This window comes from Anabrus simplex, chromosome 7, assembly GCF_040414725.1.
Source record: "Anabrus simplex isolate iqAnaSimp1 chromosome 7, ASM4041472v1, whole genome shotgun sequence".
NCBI lineage: Eukaryota > Metazoa > Arthropoda > Insecta > Orthoptera > Tettigoniidae > Anabrus > Anabrus simplex.
The window spans coordinates 306454722-306480626 of NC_090271.1; the positions used below are offsets into that span (position 1 = coordinate 306454722).

Genomic DNA, 25905 nt, shown 5'->3' on the forward strand with positions numbered 1-25905 from the left:
CATACAAATAACGTGCTGTGATACAACAGCATCTAATACAGGACGTTTGAACGGAGCTTGTGTGCTTTTAGAGCAAAAACTAGAAAGAGAGTTGTTACTCTTTCCTTGCCGCCATCATATTTATGAACTGGTGTTCAAAAGTGTGTTTGAATCAAAGATCCAACAAATCACTAGCAGTCCTGATATTCTGCTGTTCAGAAAGTTTAGGGACAACTGGAAGAATGTTAATCCTAGTGCCATCGAGCCGTGCACTGATTTTGTCCAACAACATCTCTGTGAGGCAAATATTATTGAATTGGTGACTTTTTTTTACAATGAGCTGGCAAAATCGACTGTACGAGATGATTATTGCGAGCTCTATTGTTTTTCTGAGTGGAGACATTAAAAATAAAATAAAAATCAGACCTGGTGCAATGCATCAAGCACGATGGATGGCAAGAGCTATTTACTCCTTTAAAATGTGTTTACGGAAGTCCCAGTTTAAAATGATCGCTAAGGAGAAACAAGCTTTACAAGATGTTTGTTTATTCATTGTGGCAGTTTACGTGAAGCCCTGGCTTGAATGTGGTTTGGCGATACAAGCGCCAAATCAAGATTTTTGTTTTTTAAAGACCTTAAAAGATTACGAGAAAGTTGACAAGTTGATTTCCAATGCGTCTTTAAACAAGTTCAGTCAACACTTGTGGTACATGTTAGAGGAAATAGCCATCCTGTCAATTTTTGATAATGAAGTTGATGAGCAGACTAAAGGAAACATTGTAGAAAACTTACAAAAAGAAAGCTTTGGTGATTCCGGAAAGAGTTATGTTCCATCGAAAGAAGAGATGTCTGGCTCTCTATATGGTACGTAATAGACTAGTAGTGTTTAATCTGGTATTTAATTTAGAACTTATTTGTTTTATTTATAGGCACTACAAGTATTTTTTATTTTGTTTCAGGGAAATCTTTGAGTGATTTTGTTTCTGTCAAGAGTAAAGGTTTATTTTCACGACTGAAATTTACAGTGGTTTCCTTCAAGAAATTGTATCTTCATGGAAAGACAACGTGGCGTTTGTGGAAGCTAAAAAGAAGGTTTCTACCTTAAAAGCAGTTAATGACACAGCTGAAAGATATGTTAAACTAATGACAGACTTTCATGGTTTGATTACCGCAGATGAAGAACAAAATCAGTTCTTATTACATTGTGTGCAAGAACATAGAAAAATTTACCCAGACTGTAAAAAAAAAGAGACTTTGAAGAGGAAATATCCAAATGAATAACTATAAAAATTGTATCTTTTTTGTTACTTACAAGAAGAGCATTAGATCAATTTCTGTTTTCATTTATATTTCTCTAAAATAATTGTTTTGAGTGACCATCTACAACTACATTTAAGAGACCCTTTAAGCAGCTATTTTCTAAATCTTTTAGGCCCCGTCGGCACGGGTTAAAATTAATGTAGGAAGTTGAAATTCTGTACTCGGGTAACCAATAGACTAATAAACACAATAACAGGGTATGCGTTTCAATAAATGAAAAAAAAAAAAAATTCTTGCCCTTTTAAGGGACACCATACTACACAGTTGATAAAGCCAAAAGGAAAAGGGAAATGCCTCTAAAACAAAATGAGTATGACTAGACGCGAAGACTAAGTCATTTGAAATTAAAATTGGCAAATGGAAGAAATCCCGGGCAAACTCTGGAGGGTAAAGAAAATTTAAATTAAGAAACTACATTTGAAAATTAAAAACCCAAAACATAGTGCTTACCTCAGAGGGCCGGGGGACCCATCAGATGGAGGAGACACCTTCTCCCTTCTCCGGTCCAACCACAAAAGGCAGAGGGAACAAGCTTGGCTCTGGCCAAGTGGCCAGCGGCCGGAAGTGGTGAATCGAGAAATAACCAATTAGCGCACCCGCATTTTATTACATTCTCTAATAGGAAGGGGTTTTATTTTGGCTAATGAGGGCACAGAGAAAACTGATGACCAAATACTTTACCTCTCTGATGCAACAGGAAATCCCTAGAATCATCTTACCAGCACAAACACGTGCAGCTTCACCCTGCCACAAAAGTTATTACCTAAAATTCAGATGCTCACAATACAGTTATCTACATAATAAAATTTTTTCACAATAACCAAATAAATTTGGAGAAGTAATAGAGTAATTAAACAACCCTAAATATCATCACATATAGAAAATAAAATAAGAAATTTTACAATTTTCCACTAGTTGCTGTTCTTTTTCCACAGTCAGTTTTTTAAAGTCCGACAAATAAACATCATTGTGTTCTGATCATTTGTAGTTCTGAGTAGGCAGTTGAAGTATCCGTAATTTATATTTCACACCCTCGATCTTTCAGTATATATGAGTGGTTAGCTAATAATAATCAAGTTCCTCTATCCCAATAACTGCAATTCAAGTCCCTGGAGTAGTTTTGAAACAAATTATTGTAAACAACCTCATATTTTTCATCATTTAAGGACACTTTTTGTTATAGTTGTAAAATATGTTCATTTGTTTTAGTAAAATAGGTTTATGATTATTTATGATTTTTATTTATATTTTCTTGATACACTACACCTTTTATTCACGACTGTAGCCAACAATGCCAATATTTGAATACGAAGAGTGACAATAATCAATAACTATACGACTGTTAACTATTTCACCAGTGAAATACTGTATATTCTGTTGAAATCCTTTCTTTAAACAAAATTTACAACAGTATCGCGTTATTTAAAGAAGTTATTACCTTCATGATAGGTGGAACAGTTGAACTGCTGTTTGAAATACCCTGTCAATTGCCTGCACTAATATAACCGCTGCCGAAGTTAAGACTCTTTTTAATATCCCGTCTTTGTAAGTATTTTATCAACAAACCTACTGATGTTTTAATAATAATATTAAAAAGAAAGAGATATTTCTTCTTTCACGCCGTCCTGAATCTAGCGAACACTATGGAACTACTCAGTATGGAAATTGTAAATAAATACCACTAATCGCAGATTACTGCAAACAAACACTAAACACCAATATTCCTTTACTTGTAGACGACTGAAAATGAATTGTGGTTCTGATATGGTTATACCTGGATTTCATTTTACCTATTCTTAGTAATATTACACCGAACTCGATAGCTGCAGTTGCCTACGTGCGGCTAGTATCCAGTACTCGAGAGATAGTGGGTTTAAACCCCACTGTCAGCAGCCTTGTAGATGGTTTTCCATAGTTTCCCATTTTCACACCAGGGAAATGCTGGGGCTGTACCTTAAATAAGGCCACGGCTGCTTCCTTACCACTTCTAGCCCATTGCTGTCCCATCGTTGCCATAAGACCTATCTGTATGCGGGTCGGTGCAACATAAAGCAAATTGTAAAATAATTTATATCTCCTTACACTTAAATGATTACCATTGAGGGTCATGTACTGTGGAAGTACGTAACTTTGCTTTTTGTGTTTTATAAAATTCCAGAATGATTTAGGATCTCTTTTAATACCAGTATTACTTTTCAACTGAGAAATGTACTGTTTATGTGCTTTTGCTATTAGTTTCTTGGAGTTGTTTCTTAATTGGTAGTACATAAGTAGACTATACTTAGAATGTTTCATGCGTTTTCGGTGGTACTGTGGTGGTAATAGTACTTTGCTGCAGTTCTTAGACTTCAGTGTTTTCTGTGAACTTACTCTTGGATTTTTTTTTTTTGAAGATTTGTTAAGATTGTTTTCAGTTGACTTAGTTAATATAACCTTTAATTGTTCAGTCTGTGGAACATAAGATATAAATTTGTGAAACACTAGTGCATTTCTGGAGAAAGAAAAAACCCAGTTTATTATTTACTAGCAGTTTCCACAGCTCTGCCCACTTTGAAGTTATACATATTTGAATTTTAATACTTGTGGTGCTCTGCTATCAAACATGTGATGGGTTTACTACAATCAGACTTGATATACACTGCCACTAAACTTGTAATGGGCCCAGATATATAGTATAAATATAGTAAATATTAAACGGGTCAGCGGCATATAAGAACGTACAGGACGTCAGTAATCAACGCAAGCCGGAAGACTAGCAATTAGGCAAATATATAAATTGTGATAATATAGAAACGCAGAGTCCATAAAAAGGAAGCGCGCAGCTAGTAAATAAGAACCACCCAGAGGGAGTGAAAAGGGCAAGAGAAAGAAAATAATATATAAACAAGGCAATAAATATACATATTAAAAATTAACAAGTGGAACAATTTAACATCTGTGATAAGATACAAGACACCCAAAGAATATTGCCTAGGAATAGCAAGATAAGCTCGAGAAACGAGTGAAAATATGCCACATTTACAATGTTTGAAGAATATATATGCTTCAAGGAGAGAATAAAAACCAGAAACATTAAAAGTACAATATAGTGAAATCAAAAGAACTCCAAAGTAAGATAAGGATAAAAATAAAGCAGAGGACAGGGAAATGGAAACAAGGATGAACTATGGGAAAGATTCCCTTCGCCGGGGTAGTATGTCATAAAAGTCTCAGATGCGTGGCATAGTAATTCACTTCAAAAAGGCCATGTGAATATGCAGATAACAGTTCTCATAGTCCTGGGTAAAATCCATATTTAACAGAGAGAAGAGTGGAGTCTGTTAGCATAATGTCAGCACTGGTGTAAGCTGGCGAGAATAAAGACAAATAGAGGCCAAATAGCCTAATAAATATGAAGTTGAAGAAATAAGTTCATAGTTCTTGTTCACCAAAAGAAACAGCAGGTGTAATGCAGATATACGGTGCTCCACCACTCCGATGCGAGAACAGACTCAATTTGTGAGGAGTGGAGCCCATGAATATAAAGGAACAAGGAAAAGTGTAGAATTTTACAATAATAAACGCCAGCATGTTCGAGAAATGCCACGTCACAATCACATGTCCACAGAGATGTATACAGCACGCATGGCGATAGGTGGCGAATGTCGCAACGTCAGAAGGAGATGACGTCATGGTTACATGTTGAAGAGAGCCGGAGAGCAGACGGATGCAGCAGTATAGAGAGACAATGGCGGCAAAGTGGCCGAAGAAAATACGGCAGGCGAAGGTAGGATAAAGTGCAGAATAAGTAGAGGAGATAGTTACATACTGTTGGTAACAATAATGAACAGTCCAACAATAACTCACCTCAGATCAACCTCTCGTATCAGTGTACATCAGTGTGTAGGCAGAGAAAATTACTTATACTTTTAGGAAGTTTGTTCCCTTTTAATTTATTTTGGCTTGCTCCACACTTTCTTTTAATGCCCCTGGCCATCTTCCTTAAGGAAGTTTCTCTCATAGGCAAAAATGTATAACTTGCACCACTGAGGGATGCCAAGAACAATCTTCACCCTAATCCACCCAGCTGTACCACACTGCAGGCCTTATGCTCTTAATGTTCCTGTAACATGTAAAAGCATAATTATCTAGCAAGCTGTGAGAGTTAAGAAAATGAATATAAACTTATTTATAGAAAATTGAATTCTAGGTGTGCTTGGTGGGCTGCATTATTTAATAAGACTAACTGTTCAGGCAGTGTATTCACTTTTAAGGGTTCTGGATGTGCAATTTTTGCGATTTGCTCTACTTTTTAAAAACAAACTGCTAACCTGATAATCTAGCATAATAATCTGTAAGAAATAAGCATATTAATGGCAAAATAATTACTGAAATTGGTTCCAGAGATTGCCCCCTATATACAAAGTTGCTGTGTTGATAATATTAGTATAGATTATTCTGTTGTTAAAAACTGGCTTTCTTTTTCTGGTATGGTTCATAAATTTATCTTGTATTGGACAAACCAAAAAACTTCTAAGTTTATCTTAAATTTTAGGATAACATAAATAGAAATTCTGCATAGTCCACTTTAAAACCTTTTCTATCTCTTACTTAACTTCTTATTTGTTTATTTACTGGTCAAGAACTGTTACCTTATCTAGACTCAGATGTTTGGCAGTTAAAGCAAGAAGTGGCAGCTCTAGAGGAATTGAGTCTTCAGCTTTTTCTGGAGGCCCATGATGCTCACAATATGCAAGAAAGACTGCTGTGGGCTTCCACATGGCAAGGAAAATACTTCAATTTTCTGGGATATTTCTTCTCTTTGTATTGCATGTGGAAAATTTTAATTGTGAGTAAATACTACTCATTTTTTGTTAGTAAACATGTAACTATAATAATTATGAGAGTAACACACAAATATAATAAATATTGTATTTGCTCATACTTTGTGAAAAAATGCTATGAGAAGGCTATGCATGAAGTTTCCAGTTGACTTGCCTTTATCTTTTTAATAGACAAAAATAAAACATAGAGAACCTGGTATAGATATTATTGTAACAGACATTCATAACAGTCTTGTCAATCAATCACCGATCTGCAAACATCTCCCTTGATAAAATATTCCAGTCCCTAACTCTTCTTCCTATAAATGAATATATCCCTCAATTTGTCCTCTTGATTTCCAATTTTTATCTTCATATTGTGGTCTTTCCTACTTTTAAAATATACCACTCAAACTTATTTGTCTTCTAATGTTATAACACACCATCTCTCCACTGACAGCTCAGAACATAACACTGAGTTGAGGAGTTTGTCTACTTTCTCCCAAGTCTTCCCAGCCCAAACTTTGCAACATTTTCTTAACACTACTCTTTTCTCTGAAATCATCCAGAACAAATGGTGCTGCTTTGTTTGGTTTTTTTTTTTTTCAAATCAACTAATCTTGGTGAGAGTCCCATACACTGGAACCGTACTCTAGTTGTGGTCTTACCAGTGACACATCTTTACATCTTTACTACCCATAATTACCCTCATAACCATATGAAGAGATCTGTAACCTTTATTTACAATCCTGTTTATGTGATTACCCCAATGAAGATCTTTCGTTATATTAACACTTGGGTACTAATAGTAATTCCTGTAAGGTACTTTTACCCCATCAAAGCATTAATTGAAACTGACAAAACTTTTCCTCTTGGTGAAACTCGTAGCCTGACTTTTCATCCCATTGTCGTGTGTGAATGAACTGCAATGTCGCACCCATGTTGTTAAGTTATATTTCGTTATACATAAAGTGAATTTAGATAACTTTTTGTACATTTCATAGCTTAAATGAAGCGCTGGGTCAGTATGTCAACAGTGGGCACAAATGGGACCACCATATTAGTGACATATGGCTTTTATTTTATCTTTCTCAGATTGACTGAGAGACAGATTATTAATCTCCTTGAAGGTATGGATGGCTTTATTGAAAGTAATATATTCACAGAACCATCTGAGAATGCTCTCAACAGTGATGACAGTAGTGATGATGATGAACAGCGTAGGGATCTGATCAGAGTCTCAGCATGTCAGCTTTGGGTTAGAGCACAATTAGTTTATTTGAAGCTCTCAGAAGGTGGTGGTGTGAAAATTAGACAAGATGCTGTTGATGACAATGAGGCAGAGATCTTTGTAAATGTCAGTGATGGAGAACATTCTCCCATACATTATACATCTACTGATGGTGAACTGTATGAAAGGAATAAACAACTTAGGGTCAGCAAAAGTAATTTTTCTGTGAAGGGGCGATGAAAATTTTGGGAGTTGGAAGAATGTGATATTGTTAACAATTCAGCAAAAGAATTCACTCTGCTGAGCTATCTCAGTAATGATTACTCTCATATTCAATTATTTGAACAATTTCTTGATGACAGAGTTCTTGACTTTATTGTACAGTACACAATAATGTATTCTGTTTAGAAAGGTAATCCATCACTTACATTGGAAAAATCTGAACTCAGCTATTGTGTACTACATTATTTATCTTGCCTTGAACAAAAATGTACTGAGAAACTGCTGAAGATGTCACGATGTCATGAGTCTGTAAGTAGGGCCATGCTCGAAATCAATTCCAGGAGATTCTGAGGAATGTACATTTTTGTAATAATTCAAAAGTAGATAGAAATGACCATTTTGGCAAAATCTGCCCATCTGGAACATGATTAATGAGTGTTGGCTACAATATTGATGATGATGATGATGATGATGATGATGATGATGATGATGATGATGATGCTTGTTGTTTAACCCTTCCACTCGTGTGTTGAAATGAGTTCAACAGCCGTCATTTAGCGTTATAGCTCGTATGTCGACTCTGAGTCGACACAATGTTTAGCCGCTTGTTGCTAGGTTACCTGGCATGTCAGGGCTTTTGTGCTTCATTTGGTAAGTGCTGGTCCCTTCCGGGAACCAAAAGAAACCAAATAGGAGTGTTTTAGTTTCTCTTTGCTTGGCAAAATTGCTCCATTTCCTTGACAATGGATAGCATTCGCAGTGAAACAACATGGCGGCGCACAGTCTGACCGAAGCTGAGATTCTTGTGTCTGTTTTGGCTGATTTTGATGATAGTGACCTGAAAGTGATATCTCCGTTAGTGATTCAAGTGACGATATTGATATCAGCGTCACAGGAAATCATGGAGGAGATGATGATAATATTATGACTCGTCCCGGTCCCAGTCATACAGTGCTGACTTCAAACATACCTTGGAGATCATGGAGAATGGCTGATGCAGGATTACCCACATTTCCTTACAGGTTAGTCAGTGGATTCATAAGTAGTGGCAATAGACCTAAAATAGAACTAGAGTACTGGCAGCTATTTTTTTTATTGATCAGTTGTTAACCTCTATTGTCCATGAGACAAACAAATTTGCCGAAATGAAAACACAGCAAAATACTCCACTTCAGAAGAGATCTATCTGGTTTTCTTGGAAAGCTGTGACTTTAGAGGAGTTGAAGGCATTTATTGGTGTAATTATCGACATGGGGATGAACAGGAAGGCAGAAATGCAGGATTATTTTAGTGAAGACTGGTTGGATAAGCAGGTTTTCTACAAAGATGTGTTCTCTAGAGACAGATTTCTACAGATATTCTGGAATCTCCATATTTCTTCCCCTGATGCTGATAAGGCAGGCCCACAACCTAGAGGTTCGAAGGTCAGAAATATAGTGTCGTACCTGGACACAAAATTCAGGGAACACTTCATTCCAGAAAAGAATCTGAGTGTTGATGAAAGCACTGTAGGCTTCAAGGGCCGTGTCGTGTTCAAGTGTTACAATAAGCAGAAACCAATAAAGTGGGAACTCTGTATTTATCTACTGTCAGACTCAAGTACTGGATACGTATGTGCGATTCAATAACCACACAATCACTTGTTAGGCCTGATTTACCCTTCACTTGCAGGATAGTTATTCATTTGGTTTGCAAGGCACCAACGAAATTGGGTTTTATATCTGTACGGACCGGTTCTATACTAGTTATGACCTTGCAGCTGAGCTACTGAAACTAAAGGTCCATATTACAGGCACTGTAGTGGTAAATAGGAGAGGTCTGCCATTACAAGTGAGAAAAGCCGCAACAAAGAGAATGAAACAACATGACATTATTGCACTCCGAACAGATAACACTTCATGCTTGGTTTGGAAGGACAAGGGGATTATTGCTATGCTGTCCTTTTTCTATGACAATTCCACTCAGCCTATGCAAAGAGTAAGACGTCAAGGTGCCAAGGAAATTGTAGAGAAACCTACGGTCATATGTGCTTATAATCAATACATGGGGGGGCGTTAATCTTTCTGACCACTATGCTAGCTCATACCCATTCACATGTAAGTCAGTGAAGTGGTGGAGAAAAATGTTCTTCTGGTTTCTGGAGATCACAATAGTGAATGCCTTCCTACTCTTCAAAGAAGGTAACAATGGAATGACCCATCTGAAGTTCAGGAAAAACTTAGTAAGACAACTAGAAGGAAATGTGCAGAACACACAGAACAGGAAAAGGGGAAGACCTTTCTCAACAGATGAAGAAGTTAGACTGAATGGCAAGCTGTACCTGCTGTACCCCCATCCCGAAGGAAAAACTAAGGATTGTAAGGTTTGCTGTGACAGAAAAGTTGTTGGAGGGAGGTGAGAGGCAGTCCACTTCTGTAAAACCTGTGAGAAGCAACCAGGGCTCCATCCAGGCATTTGCTTTGAATGCTTCCACACACTCAAGACATACCGTTAAGAAAGTGAAGAACATTATTTTGTGTCATGTAAATACCATACATTCATTAATTTTGTAGTTCCTTCCTGTATATATTGTTACAACCAGTACTTAATACCAGGTTTTAAAATATGAAGAATGCTGACAAAATGGCGCCCGGTAATGACGACGTAGTGTTTTATTCTCCGAGTAAATTAACCGTAAAATGTGACGAAAAGTGCGGAAAAATGTCGAAAATTAGTGAAAAATGGAATGTTGTGTGATTCATGTGATCGATGGTGGCATTATAAGTGCGGAAATTGCCCTAGAGGCTTAAAAACTAATGAAAATGTTGACTGGATTTGTGAGCAGTGTGTTCGGAATGTTGTTGTTGGGGACGGCGTTGACGAAGCACCGAAAACAGTCGATGAGGAATATAAAAGTGCATTAGAAATTATAAACATTCTAAAAAAGGACAATGAGACTCTTAAAGTTGAAAATCAAGAATTAAAAGAAAGACTGCGATCGCTAGAATTTGGGACTGACCATTCTTCGAGTGATATACCGGTACAAGTAACAAACTCGAACACGTGGTGTCAAGTAGTTCGTGGATGGCCGGCTAAGAAGAAATCTACAACTGAATTTCCGGAAATAAACATTAGAAATAGGTTTTCTGCCCTAAATAATTTAATCCTGGAAGAAAGTGATCGCGCGCGTGAAACCAAATCATCGCGATCCGTTGCCGTGCCGAGTTTAAAATTTAGGCCTAGAATTCAGACTCAAGACCCAGTTAGGCCTAAATCAGCGAAGGTAGCTGTGTTTGGTGATAGCCAAGGAAGGGGAATTGCGGGAGTGATTAACGACGAGAATATAGCAGCAACCGGAGAAATATATCCAGCAGCTTCTATCAGCAGTGTTGTGGAAAACGTAGAAGCAACAACTAGGAACTGCGGGAGCGGCGATGCAGTGCTTATCATCGGTGGGACGAACGACGTAGCTCGCGACGACGCCAAGAATGTAAGATCACAACTTAAACATACACTAGGGAAGCTGACCCACACTAACGTTTTTGTAGTGAACGTGCCCCACAGGCATGATTTGAGTAGAGACTCGTGTGTGAACATTGAAGTGGACAAGGTCAATACAGATATTGTTAAAATTTGTAAACATTTTCGGAATACTCAGGTTATAGAATGCAGCAGTTTTGAGAGATACTGTTATACAAAACATGGCCTCCATCTAAACAATTCAGGTAAACGAAAGATAGCAAATATTGTTCTAGATTTTATTAATCTTAAGATATGTACTGTAAAACAGGCAACTCCCTTGAGTTATAATACTGACCAGGAAAACTAGTAGAAAGAGCCAGCTGTACTTCAAGCTGGCTCAGTCAACTAGAAAAAGAAACTCAGGATAGTAAGGAATTTCAAGTTACCCAATCGCAACAGTCAAGTTTTAGGGAGGAAGGGGGTCTGAGATTGCTCTTGGTAAACTGTCAAAGTGTAGTAAATAAACAATTAAAATTCGGTACATTGATGGAATCTTATGAGACTGATGTGGTGATAGGAGTGGAATCGTGGTTGAAAGAAGGGGTGGGTAATAGAGAAGTATTTCCAGAAGGGTACACGGTCTATCGTAGAGACCGAGGAGATAAAAAGGGAGGGGGTGTGTTTATTCTGGTGAAGGAAACTTACTGTTCACATGAATGGTTTACCGATGAAAGGGATGAAATATTAGGGATAAAATTAGTTTGTGATAATATGAAGGAGGTGGGAATTATAGGAACATACAGGCCTGGAAGAGAGGAAAGAGACATGGAAATCTTTGAAAAAATAATAGATTATACTCGTAAAAACAATAATAATGATATGGTAATAATTGGGGGAGATCTAAATTTGCCTGAAGTTGAGTGGAAAGGAGCTGCAAGTGAAGCCCATGAACAGAAAGTGGCAAATAAGTTAATTTGGGAGGGAGGATTTACACAAGTAGTACAAGAACCGACTCGTCTCAATAACTTACTAGATGTATTCTTGGTTAAACCATGGGAAATTGTTGATAAAACTGAGGTAATTGAAGGAATAGGAGACCATAAGGCTGTAATAATGGATGTAGGACTCGTACCAAAAAGGCTTAATAAGAGGGTTACACAAGACAAGAAATTGTACAGAAAAACTAAAGTTGATGAATTTGGGACTTACCTTAAATCACAATTCAGTTGTTGGATAAGTGAAGGGAGTAACGTGGATACACTTTGGGCTAAATTTAAAGGAATTATTTGGGAAGGAGAGAAGAGATTTGTACCTGTTAAGAAGGGTAAAATGACCTCAGACCCTGTTTATTATACAAGGGAAATAAGAAAATTAAAAAGAAAATGTAGAATAGTAAACAGGAAAATCAAAGAGGGTAGGGAGAGTAGAGAAAGTAGCAAACAGCTAATGAGGGAACTGAATAGAGTGAAAAAGGAAGCAAAAGAGAATTATATGAATGGCATACTTCAAGAGGGTAATGGAAAATGGAAAAAGCTGTATTCATATATCAGGAATCAAAAAGGAAAAGGAATCCAAATTCCTACAATGGTGGGAGAAGGGGGTGAACACTATTTAACAGATACTGAGAAAGCAAACCTATTTAGTAGGGAATTTAGAGATTCAGTAGATGATTATCAAGAGTTGGAAACCGAAACAGAAGATAGAGAGGGAGAGAGACAGAGGGAAACAAGAAGCTTCTCATTCACAAATGAAGATATTTTCAGAGAAATCCAACTGCTTCAGCAAGGAAAAGCAGCAGGAAGTGATCAAATTACTGGGGAGGTATTAAAGACAATGGGGTGGTACATAGTGCCTTATTTAAAATTTCTCTTTGACTATGTCATAAATAATAGTGTAATACCAAAGGAATGGAAGGAATCTATAATAATACCAATTTATAAAGGAAAGGGTGATAAAAGGAAACCAGAGAACTACAGACCAATCAGCCTGACCAGTATAGTTTGTAAAATTCTGGAGAGTTTAATATCGAAGTACATCAGAGGGATATGTGATGATAAAAATTGGTTCATGAGGAGCCAGTATGGATTTAGAAAGAAATTTTCTTGTGAGGCACAACTGGTGGGATTTCAGCAGGACATATCAGATCAGTTGGATTCAGGAGGTCAGTTAGATTGCATAGCCATAGATCTTGCCAAAGCCTTTGATAGAGTGGAACATGGAATATTATTAAAGAAATTGGAGGGAATAGGATTGGACGTAAGGGTTACACGTTGGATAAAAGCATTTCTAAATTCAAGGGTTCAGAAAGTCAAAGTAGGAAATAATGTATCTCAGGAAGAGAAAGTTTGGAAGGGAATTGCACAGGGTAGTATAATCGGTCCGTTACTTTTCTTAATATACGCAAATGATTTAGGGAACAATATAACATCAAAAATAAGATTGTATGCAGATGACATAATTGTTTATAGAGAAATAAATAACATTGAGGATTGTTCAGAATTGCAAAGGGACCTTGAAAGTATCCAACAATGGGTTGAAGAAAATAATATGAAGGTTAATGGAGGCTAATCAACTGTTACAACTTTTACAAACAGGAGCTTTAAAACTGAATTTGAATATACTTTGGATGAGGTAGTTATCCCAAAAGATGGCAAGTGCAAATACTTAGGTGTGAGATTTGAAAGTAATTTGCACTGGAAGGATCATATTGATGACATTGTTGGGAAAGCATACAGATCATTACATGTCATAATGAGGCTACTTAAAGGATGCAACAAAGAATTAAAAGAAAAAAGTTACTTGAGTATGGTTCGTCCATTATTGGAATATGCAAACAGTGTTTGGGATCCTCACCATGAATACCTAATAAAAGAAATAGATAGTGTGCAGAGGAAAGCAGCAAGATTTGTAACAGGGGATTTCAGGAGAAAGAGTAGTGTATCAGAAATGTTAAAGGAACTTGGGTGGGAAACTTTAAGTAAGAGAAGGGAGAAAACTAGACTTACAGGATTATATAGAGCCTATACAGGAGAAGAAGCATGGGGAGATATCCGTGAGAGGCTTCAGTTGGAAAATAATTATATCGGCAGGACTGACCACAAATATAAAATTAGAAGGAATTTTAGCAGAAGCGATTGGGGTAAATTTTCATTCATTGGGAAGGGTGTGAAGGAGTGGAACAGTTTACCAGGGGTAGTGTTTGATCCTTTTCCAAAATCTGTACAGATATTCAAGAAGAGAATAAACAGCAACAGAGAAAATAAATGAAGTGTTAGAGGGCATTCGACTAGTGCAGATTATTGTAAATTTAAAAAATGTGTGTGAATAAATTAATTCCATCCCCTGGTCTAAGGAGTTTGGACAGCCAAAGTAGGGGACTGCCTGTAGGGGTGAAGTACAGTGGGGACTTCGAGGGCCCTGGGACCGCTACGGTAGCTGTGAAGGCCCTTCAGGAACTCTGAAAAGTGGTGGCAAAAGGGGCTCTGGTTAAGACGCAGCTGGTCGTTATGCTACTTAGGATCCAGAACGGGTAAAAAAAAAAAAAAAAGTAAATAAATAAATGCAATGTAAATATTAATCTTATACCAGTTGTATAGTATCATTTGAAGTAATTCCACATACTGTATATCAGTTGACTATATTTGTAAGTAGTACAGGAGATATTATAAGTAGAATTTTGTAAACAATATAAATTTATTAAGGACGAGCTGTGTGTTTAATAGAAAACATTGTTAGCGTAAATTGTATAATATTGTATTATAGGAAAAATTTTCTTCTCTTGTTAATTTAATATTTAGTGCTTGACAATAATGTATTTTAGTGTACCATTTGCCACCGAGGTAGACACCTCATTTGCAAATAAAGAGATTTTGATTTGATTTGATTTGATTTGATTTTGAAATAAATACGAGTTGGGAGAAATCAGGACTTACAAACAATTCGAATGGAAAGGGTTAAAGGGACCTAACAGGTAGGTCATTGGCCCAGGCTACAGTATTACCCTGGTGACACGTATTTTTCAGTGAATGAGTCAATGGTACCATATTTTGGTAGGCACGATGCAACTCATACATGGAAAACCCATTAATTTTGGTTTCAAAGTTTTGACATTGCCCATTCGATTAAGATATCTTATTCAAGGGAAACCTTACCAGGGAGCAACTATTCCATCTCTTTGCTTGTTAGGCTACTTGAAGGAGAAAGGCCACGAAGGTACTGGTACAGTGCGTCCCTATCGAGTGGAAAATGCTCTCCTTTTTGATGTCACCTTGTGTAAGAGTGAAAGCGTGACATTTACCATGAAGTCACAGATCACAGTTCAGGAAATACTCTCGTCGACAAATAAAAGTAGGAACTCCCCATGAGGAGAAAATTAAACAGAAATACATGGATATGACTAGAGGATGTTTTAAAGAATATACAGTCAGGAGGTTCAAGATGTAAAAAAAGAATGGTTGGCATACAGGCATGCTGTAGTAGAAACAACAAAGGAATGCCTAGGAACAACGTGTGTAAAGATGAGAAAATGCAAAATATCTTGGTAGAATGATGATAATGAAGTCCTTGTAAACGTAAAAGAGAAGATGTATAAAAATGGCTCCAAACAAGGACTGATCTACATAAGGAAATATATGTGCAAGAAAGAAACAAAACAAATCATTGTAAATTCTAAGAAGAAATCATGGAAAAATTTTGGTTATAACCTGGAAAGACTTTGTCAAGCACAAGTGGCAACTTTCCTGGACTGTAATAAAGAATCTTAGAGGGAAGGAAAAAGGAAATGAAAAGTGTGTTGGTTAAATCAGATGTACTCACTGTAAATCCTAGGGAATCACTGGACAGAAGGAAGGAGGAATATTTTTAAAATCTCAGCATAAACGGAAATCTTTCTGTTGATGTCATGAGCAACCAAGATCATGGGATGTCAGTGAAATTATATTTGAGGAAGTGGAAAGGGTGGTAAATAAACTCCATTGTCATAAGCAGAAGGAGTAGATTAAATTAGACCTGAAAATCTGTATTATAATAGGAAGGCAGGGATGAAATGACTTCATAGAGTAATAGATTTGCATGGAATGTTAGTAAGGAACCTCCTGATTAAACAACAGCAGTAATTCCACTCATCTACAAGCAAGGGAACAGAAGGGATTGAAACAACTATCAGGGTATTTCATTGATCAGCATACCAGGCAAGGAGCTCACAGGAATTTGGAAAGGGAAGTGTGATCAGTGGTAGAAAGTAAGTTGGGTGAAAACTAGTGTGGTTTCAGACAACAGAGGGACTGTCAGGACTAGATTTTAAGTGTGTACCAAGCAACTAAAAAATGCCATATCGTCGCCATAAGACCTCTCTATGTCGGTGTGATGTAAAACCACTGGCAAAAAAAAAATGCCATAAGAGAAAAAGGCAGTTATGTTTGTGTTTTGTAGATCAAGAAGAGGCATATAACAGAGTACTGAGGGAAAAGATGTTAGCCATTCTGCCGGACTGTGGGATTAAGGGTAGATTTTAAAAATCAATCAAAGGCATGTATATGTTGACAATTGGATTTGCAGTGAGAATTAATGGTAGAATGAGTTCTTGGTATATTTTAGATTCAGGAGATCATATGGACCTTATTGCCATTGACCTCTGCAAGGCTTTTGATATTATAGAACACCAAGCGGAGTGGCTCAGACGGTTGAGGACTGGCCTTGACTCCAACTTGGCAGGTTCGATCCTGGCTCAATCTGGTGGTATTTGAAGGTGCTCGAATACGTCAGGCTCATGTCAGTAGATTTACTGGCACGTAAAAGAACTCCTGTGGGACAAAATTCCGGCACCTCGGCATCTCCAAAAACCATTAAAAAATACATTGTTAGTGGGACGTAAAGCCAATAACATTATTATTTATTGATATTGTAGATCGTGCAAAACTACCAACAAAAATGAGTGTGATTGGACTAGACAAAAGTGTGGCTAAATGTTTGGCTTCATTTCTAGAAAATAGAGAATTAGAGTATTATCTGATGCTATAATCATGAAGGGGGAGTTTTCTTAACCCATATCTTTCCAAATTAATTCTTTTTGGAATATTACAGTATAGTTTCTAACAGTCAGAATGTTAGGCCCCTTTAAACAACAAGCATCATCATCATCATCATCATCATCATCATCTAACAGTCAGAATAATAATGTAAACGTGGTTTTAGGGGTTTCCAAACCATTTACACCGAGATTTTCCATGTTGACATGTGTCATAAATGGGATGGGTAAATTGGACGTTTTGAAAAAATAAATCGGTCGTTTTTTTACCTGTAAGGAGCAACTGGTATTATAAATAATTGACAGTGTTCATTAAAACAGGTGAAAATAAAAAGTCTGAAGAAAACATGACAACGCATGACCTCATTCTACTGCACAAACTCAAGAGTTAATTCCAGTCTTTTGGATGGGAGCAAATGGACCACCCACCGTACAGCCCGTACCTTGTACCAAGCGATTATCATCTGTTCTGTTACCTGAAGCAGTTCCTCACCAATGAAGTAAAAACAGCAGTTGAAGATTGGTGTCAGTCACAGGTGGCAGAGTTCTACGATGAGGGGATACAAAAATTGGTAGAATGATATGATAACAAACATGGCAACTAGGTAGAAAAATAGGTTAATGTGTAAAGAGGACTTAAAAAGGTTTTGGCAATATCAGTAGTACTTTTCTTTCTATTGACAAACAGACTTTACTTAAAAAATTGGTGGAATGTTAGTTTGTTCTTTTCTTTCTTTCTTTCTTTCTTTCTTTCTTTCTTCATAGAGTCCACATTATGGAAAGTCAAGGAAAAAATTTTGGTCTGGAAAACTCGGGGAAATACACACAAAAACTGGAAAGTCAGGGAAATCTTCCCCACTGATGGGTTTGTGGGGATATTTTTAGGTAGGCTCTAGTCTGCTGTAACCCAGGCTATTGTAGCATTTCTGTTTTCAGGTATTTTTTCACAAGAAGTGCACAACAATTATACAGTTTTTGTTGTGCCCTTGTGTCATTTCTTTCAACCATTTTTATGTTATTCTTTTTTATTTCAATTCTAGGATGCTTTCTTGAAACTCATGACAATAGCTAACAAGCAGTGTACATTTAATAAACTTTGGATAGACAGTAAAATGTTTCCCGAACTGAGTGGTTGGTTGGACATATTGGTAAATGATGCAACTTCAGCATATTGTAAAGTGTGTTGTAAATCATTTAAACTTAACAATATGGGTAAACAAGCAGTTACTTCTCATGCTAAAGGACCTACTCATATAAAATACATTAAAGCTAAGACTTCCCAGCCAACAATTTCTTTCTTTGTAAAGAATACCTCTACTCCATCTCCACTTGAAGATACGCAGCCAAGAGTTAGCATTGCAACAACAGCTACAATGGAATTAGCAGTGCCAGAACAAGACAAATGTGAATGAAGATGATGTAACATCGGCTGAAGCCATATGGGCTCACCAGGTTGTCACTGGAAAGATCTCTCAACTCTTGTGATGAAACCTCCGCAGCATTCTCAACAGTGTTCCCAGATAGTAAAATTGCTCAAAATTTTACTATAGGCAAGACTAAGTCTTCCTATGTTATAAATAATGGATTAGCCCCATATTTTAAAGAAAGTTTGCAAAATGACTTAAAACAGTGCTCTGACTATGTTGTTTGTTTTGATGAATCATTAAACAGATTTGTCCAAAGAGAAGAAGTGGACTTGTGTGTAAGGTTTTGGGATGTAAATCTTCAAAAAGTTGCAACAAGGTATTGGAATAGTGTATTTTTAGACAGGGCAAGTGAGGATCCCTTATTAGATGGGTTTGTACATTGACTCTCCTTACCTTTAGGAAATATTTTGCAAGTCTCAGTGGATGGACCGATTGTTAACCTCAGTTTTTTTTTTTTTTTTTTTTTTTTTTTAACTTGAAAGTCATTTGCAAGTGCTAAACCCCGAGGGCAAATCTCTTCTTGATATAGGCATATGCAGTTTGCATACAGTGAATGGAGCCATGAAAACTGGGATCTCCAAAATGACTGGGACCTATTTCATTTTTTTAGGTCTCTGTACAATCTTTTTAAAGTTAGCCCTGCTAACATACGTTTTGAAAAAATGAATCTGTCGTTTTTGACAACAAACACTGCATTTCCTTACAAGTTCACTGCAATAAGATGGTTGGAAAATGGACGCTGTGTTGATTGAGCTCTTAAAATATATGACCGGGCGAGTTGGCCGTGCTGTTAGGGGCGTGCGGCTGTGAGCTTACATCCGGGGAGATAGTGGGTTTGAATCCCATTGTCGGCAGCCCTGAAGATGGTTTTCCGCGGTTTCCCATTTTCACACCAGGAAAATGCTGGGGCTGTACCTTAATTAAGGCCACAGCCGTTTCCTTCCAACTCCTAGGCCTTTCCTATCCCATCATCGTCATAAGACCTATCTGTGTCAGTGCAACATAAAGCCACTAGCAAAAAAAAAAATGTGATCACATTGACAAATTTGTGAAAGAGTACACTGAAATAAAAACCCTCAATACCTTAAAGAAGCTGCGAAGAATCCACTACTTAAGGCAAAATTAAGTGCTTTCAGAAGTATTTTGTCAGATGTTGAACCTTTCCTCAGAAGATTTCAAAGTCAGAAACTTATAGTGCCTAACCTTTTTACGTTGCTTGAAGAATGTATGAAAAACATGATGCTGGGATTTGTTAAGTCTGAAAAGGTAGCTGAAGCAAGTACTCCTTAAAAGTTAAATTATTTAGACTTACAAGACAGTGCCAATCTGCTTTCAGTAGAAAAAGTTATGCTGCCAAGAGCTTACTCAAACAAGTTAAATGTTCTGAAAAGGAAAAAAAAAAAAATACTTGTAAGAGTGAGTTCAAAAATCTCTTGATCAGCATGTTAGAAAAACACACATTTAGCAAGGGGTCTCACTGTCCTAGAACCTAAAATGATATTTCTCAAATCCAGTTTGGCAATGAAAAGGATTGATGTCGTTCTTGAAAACTTGCACAGCCATCGTGCCAATCTGCTTTCAGTAGAAAAAGTTATGCTGCCAAGAGCTTACTCAAACAAGTTAAATGTTCTGAAAAGGAAAAAAAAAAAAAAATTACTTGTAAAAGTGAGTTCAAAAATCTCTTGATCAGCATGTTAGAAAAACACACATTTAGCAAGGGGTCTCACTGTCCTAGAACCTAAAATGATATTTCTCAAATCCAGTTTGGCAATGAAAAGGATTGATGTCGTTCTTGAAAACTTGCACAGCCATACAAGAATATATGATAAATGTGATGAAAAGGCCAAATGACAGTTCTGTCTGCTAACCGAGGAAGCTCGGACCAAGGCAGGAATCTTTTACTACACTCTTTTAGGAGAAGATGAGAATTATGAAGATCTCTAGTTTGTACTGAAAATTTGTTTCATTTTATCCCATGGTAATGCATTTGTTGAGACAGGCTCTTCTGTCAATAAACATTTACGAGTCAAAAATCTTTCAGAAGAACCGCTTGTGTCCCACAGAATAATTTTTTATAATATGAAACATGTTGGTGGTTCGAGGAATGTTACTATCAATAGAAGTATGGTGACCTCAATCCAAGCTTCAAGAAGAAGATATCAGTCATACCTGGAAAATCAAAATCAAAAGCTATTAGAAGAGGAAAATAAGAAAATGAAGAAAAGGAAAATTGAATTACAATTGAAAGATTTGGAGGAAAAAGTTGAAAATTGAAAGAGAAAAGCAGGATGCTGAAACTGAAAGGAAGCAATTAGTTCTAGAAAACATAAAACGAAAACGGCAGTCTTTTCAATAAATGCAAACTTTTCTTTTTCATCAGATCAAAAATTAGATGTATGGCTTTTCAGGCGTTTGCTCTATTAACCAGCATTTCGTCTTAGGTCTGACACTAGACTCTTCAGTGTGCGATGTGTCAGACCCTTTCCTGACTGATTTGTCTTCAAATTTTAAAAATGTTTTGAATATAGGTCTAGACTAATTAGATTTCATTATATTCACCTACATTAGAAACACAATTAATTGCTTTTGATCTCAAGAGGGCTTTAAAGTCACATGAAATAGTATTAGATTGCTGTGGTAAAATAATTTTATTTTCATATTTGAATTACTCTATTAATAAGTTGTACTCTTTTCCTTGGAAATGATAAGATAAAGGTATATGTTAGACATAGGTGTTACCTTTAAACAATTTGTTTATATAGGCGTGCCATCATTGTAATTGTTTTTTCATAAATCATTGAAAAAAGGAAGGGAAGAGGGAATTAGGCCAGCTATGGAGGCTGTAATTTCATTTATTTATTTTTCTTGGTGAAACATGTTATGCAGCGAATTAACTTGTCACTCAGTTTTCGTGAGTCAGGAAAATTTTTCTTAGTAAGTCGGGGAAGTCAGGGAAAGTCAGGGAAACTTGAGAGAACATTTCTGTGGACACTATTTTTCTTTCTTTCTTTCGGTTCATAGTTTTTAGTATTAAAAAATTAGATAAAAATTCAACCAGCTTTGTTCTCTGTTCCAGTCTACCATCAATATCGTATTCAACCGTGTGGGAAAGAAGGATCCAGTGACAAGAGGAATGGAAATTGCTGTACACTGGATAGGAATTAATATTGATGTTACCTTTTGGTCACAGCACATATCTTTCTTTCTGGTGGGTTGTATAGTTGTTACATCCATACGAGGGCTCCTGCTTACCTTAACGAAGGTCAGTTGAAACAAATCTGTCAGTGATCTTTTTGGTTATTTCACAATATTAAACTCTTTACATGAGCGTTGAGTAGAGAATTTAGCCCTTTGCAAAAAGTTATAATTTCTCTATTTTGGCTAGACTACTGATACTCTAATCCAGTGTTTGCAAACATTTTCTCCCCTAAAACACTAACACTATCAATGTTATTTGCTAGTATATAACTGTACAGTGTGATCTTACACCTTGTCCTTGGTTTGTGAAATTTGAGGTACCTCTGTAAACTACATCACTATTTACTTCTTCTCCCATTTTCTAGCTATGACCAATTTGTACTGGTAAATAAGATATATTTAGAGTTCACAAATGAAACAAAATCTCATGCTGAGTTATACTCCAATAGCACTTGTTAGTTGTGCACGGAAGAAACATTGATGTGATGACATTTGTCACAGGAATGACACCTCACTCGCTCAATGAAAACACAGTCTAGATAAATTCCAGACAAGGCAAATGAACGAAGGCCTGGGAGGTCCATGGTGAAGAGAGAAATACTGTTCTTTGCAAAATAAAATTGACCTGGAGGAAATCTCTGTGCACTATTAACCCCTCAGCGCGGTGGATTTAAATGCCTGGTCGTCTCTGTGCTGCGGGAGGAGTTCTGAATGCGGTGTTTAAACTTTCCCTGATTCGTGTAAGGCTTTATTGAAAGCAACACAATTTTGGTACTATTTTACGGATTTCAATAAAACTTGCACATGCATGTTTAGAAAACTCCATTCTTTTGGATAATATGATGCTATCTTACCGTAATAGTTGAGCTTGGTGTGGAATGTCTTGAAGCATCCCTCAACACAAGACCTGCTTCGCAGTCTGGACACCGGAACACTGTCTCTCTCCGAATTTTCCGTTTGTAGCACACGACTTAATCGGATAAATTTTGAAAAGTTTGGAGGGTCCCTGATATGTATCAAGTGCCTTATTGTTGCTGAAATGCATAAAATCACAAATTGATTCTCATACATCCATTGAAATAACTGACCCAAAAGTTGGTGTAGACAGAATAGAGCTTTTAGAAGAATAGCTTTGTAGTGTAGGCTTTTATAATATAGCCATTAACATGTAAGGGGCAAGGTATAATGCTATCACTTGAATTTCAGTGACAAAACAGTATTGAAATAGGGATCAAGTTATGTCGTTAGAAAGCTTAAACCTTCCTCTTCAAAGAGAAATGAGTTAAAACACAAATAGCTTCCATCGTAACCGCTAGATCGCAGTACAGTACACGCGTGTACCGTGCAAGCAGTGCTCGTCACTCCACCGTGCACGATGCTCACTGCATGACGAGCAGTGCTCGGCACTCCACGCTAACAGGTTAATTAAGGGTTAAGGACCCCTGATCTGCATACAATTCACTATCTGGATCAGATCTTGTTTGAAGCCATTTTTTATATACCTTATTTTTTTTAACTTTTACAAGCTGTCCTGACTTTAATCATTCTACCAAGATGTTCACTTTTTAACCATCTTTAAACTCAGTTGTTCCTAGTCATTCTCATGATGGTTCAACTACAGCATCTCTGGATACCACCCATTTTCATTCTACATCCTGAATCTGGTGACTGTATATTCATTGGAACTTTTCACTGATCTTATCCATTTACTTCTGTCTAATTTCCTACAGATTCTCTTCCCTTACTTGTCTGCAGACAGATTTTACTTTCTCTACCCTAGACATGGAAATACTTAGTTCACAGCAGATTAGGTAGTGGCCTGTGTCAAGGAAAAATCCCTAAAATACCTGCCCATTCCTAACTGATTTCCTAAATTGAAATTTGGTTGTGATATAGTCTGTTATGCATTTGCTGCCCCCACTCTGCTATGTGTAGCAGTGAATAGCGTTATAGTTGAATTGCTAATCCCATATTTGCATAGAAGTCCAATAAATGCTTCCCATTCCTCTTAGCTTTGTCAGGGCGACGACATGATAATATTATTTATATTATTTATAGTTTGATATACCACAATGAAATAAAATGTACCGTAATAGATAAGGTAACGTTAGGTGATCAAACGTGCTTAATAAAATATGATAAGAAGTAGGCTATGATGAGGAAAATCGCGCAGTAAGGAAGGAACTAGGCCCAAAAGAAGATGACCAGAATAACAGTGCAAAATAATACATAAATATACACTGACTGACAGAGCAAATGCAACACCAAGAAGGAGTGGTTCGAAAGGGATGAAAGTTGGGGAAAAAACAGAGACGGCACGGACGAATAATTGATGTTTATTTCAAACCGATATGCAGGTTACACAATGCGCACGGCATCGACTCAGTAGGATGTAGGGCCACCGCGAGCGGCGATGCACGCAGAAACACGTAGAGGTACAGAGTCAATAAGAGTGCGGATGGTGTCCTGAGGGATGGTTCTCCATTCTCTGTCAACCATTTGCCACAGTTGGTCGTCCGTACGAGGCTGGGGCAGAGTTTGCAAACGGCGTCCAATGAGATCCCACACGTGTTCGATTGGTGAGAGATCCGGAGAGTACGCTGGCCACGGAAGCATCTGTACACCTCGTAGAGCTTGTTGGGAGATGCGAGCAGTGTGTGGGCAGGCATTATCCTGCTGAAACAGCATTGGGCAGCCCCTGAAGGTACGGGAGTGCCACGGGCCGCAGCACATGCTGCACGTAGCGGTGGGCATTTAACGTGCCTTGAATACGCACTAGAGGTGACGTGGAATCATACGCAATAGCGCCCCAAACCATGATGCCGTGTTGTCTAGCGGTAGGGCGCTCCACAGTTACTGCCGGATTTGACCTTTCTCCACGCCGACGCCACACTCGTCTGCGGTGACTATCACTGACAGAACAGAAGCATGACTCATCGGAGAACATGACGTTCCGCCATTCCCTCATCCAAGTCGCTCTAGCCCGGCACCATGACAGGCGTGCACGTCTATGCTGTGGAGTCAATGGTAGTCTTCCGAGCGGACGCCGGGAGTGCAGGCCTCCTTCAACCAATCGACGGGAAATTGTTCTGGTCGATATTGGAACAGCCAGGGTGTCTTGCACATGCTGAAGAATGGCGGTTGACGTGGCGTGCGGGGCTGCCACCGCTTGGCGGCGGATGCGCCGATCCTCGCGTGCTGACGTCACTCGGGCTGCGCCTGGACCCCTCGCATGTGCCACTTGTCCCTGCGCCAACCATCTTCGCCACAGGCGCTGCACCGTGGACACATCCCTATGGGTATCGGCTGCGATTTGACGAAGCGACCAACCTGCCCTTCTCAGCCCGATCACCATACCCCTCGTAAAGTCGTCTGTCTGCTGGAAATGCCTCCGTTGACGGCGGCCTGGCATTCTTAGCTATACACGTGTCCTTGGCACACGACAACACGTTCTACAATGACTGTCGGCTGAGAAATCACGGTACGAAGTGGGCCATTCGCCAACGCTGTGTCCCATTTATCGTTCGCTACGTGCGCAGCACAGCGGCGCATTTCACATCATGAGCATACCTCAGTGACGTCAGCCTACCCTGCAATTGGCATAACGTTCTGACCACTCCTTCTTGGTGTTGCATTTGCTCTGTCAGTCAGTGTATTTTAACAACCATAAGTTAACAACCAGATAAAAATTTGGAAATGGAAGAAAAATCTAAAAAAGATGTGCCACATTTACAAAAGTATACAATATGCATCGAAACTAGAACCCTGAAAAGAAAAAGGACGCATGGGAAGGGAAAGGGGACTAGGATGAGAAAGGATCTTCTTCACCGGGTAATAGAATAGTTTAGCAGTAGCAATAGATCACAAATGAGAACTGAAGAAGCTTTCTTTTTGCAAATAGTCCGTAGCGCAGTTCATAAGTAGAAAGAGTCTCTGTGAAAGTTTTAAAGCGAAGCATTGCCAGACGACTGAGTAAAGTATTTATAATAGGTAAATGCCAGAATGAAGATAAAGTCCAAATGTAAACAAATGTGTTATAAGCCTTGCTCACCGAGTTGTAGCAGATAATGTCCAGCTGAAGTTGACATAATAGCACAGCACACAGTTGTTAGCGTGTGTAAATCCACCACTCCGCCACGAAAGCCCGACTCAAGGATGGATGGGTGGAGAGAGCAATTTAAAGAGGAAAGGAAGTTTCCAGAAACGAAGCGAAGGCTATACACACTAGCGAGTTCTAGAAAGAATAAAGTCACGTGGTGC

General features: G+C 37.9%; 1 protein-coding gene across 2 annotated transcripts in view; it reads left to right on the forward strand.

The window, feature by feature from the left end:
* The window catches only part of GPHR (golgi pH regulator), a 112421-nt gene that overhangs the window by 60333 nt on the left and 26183 nt on the right, over positions 1–25905 (forward strand). The window contains exons 6-7 of one of the 2 annotated variants that reach the window (XM_067151764.2): positions 5940–6127; positions 21524–21709. In XM_067151764.2, coding sequence (XP_067007865.2) covers positions 5940–6127; positions 21524–21709 — 374 coding nt within the window. The remainder of the gene's footprint in view (positions 1–5939; positions 6128–21523; positions 21710–25905) is intronic. The other variant, XM_067151765.2, reaches the window with a different exon arrangement.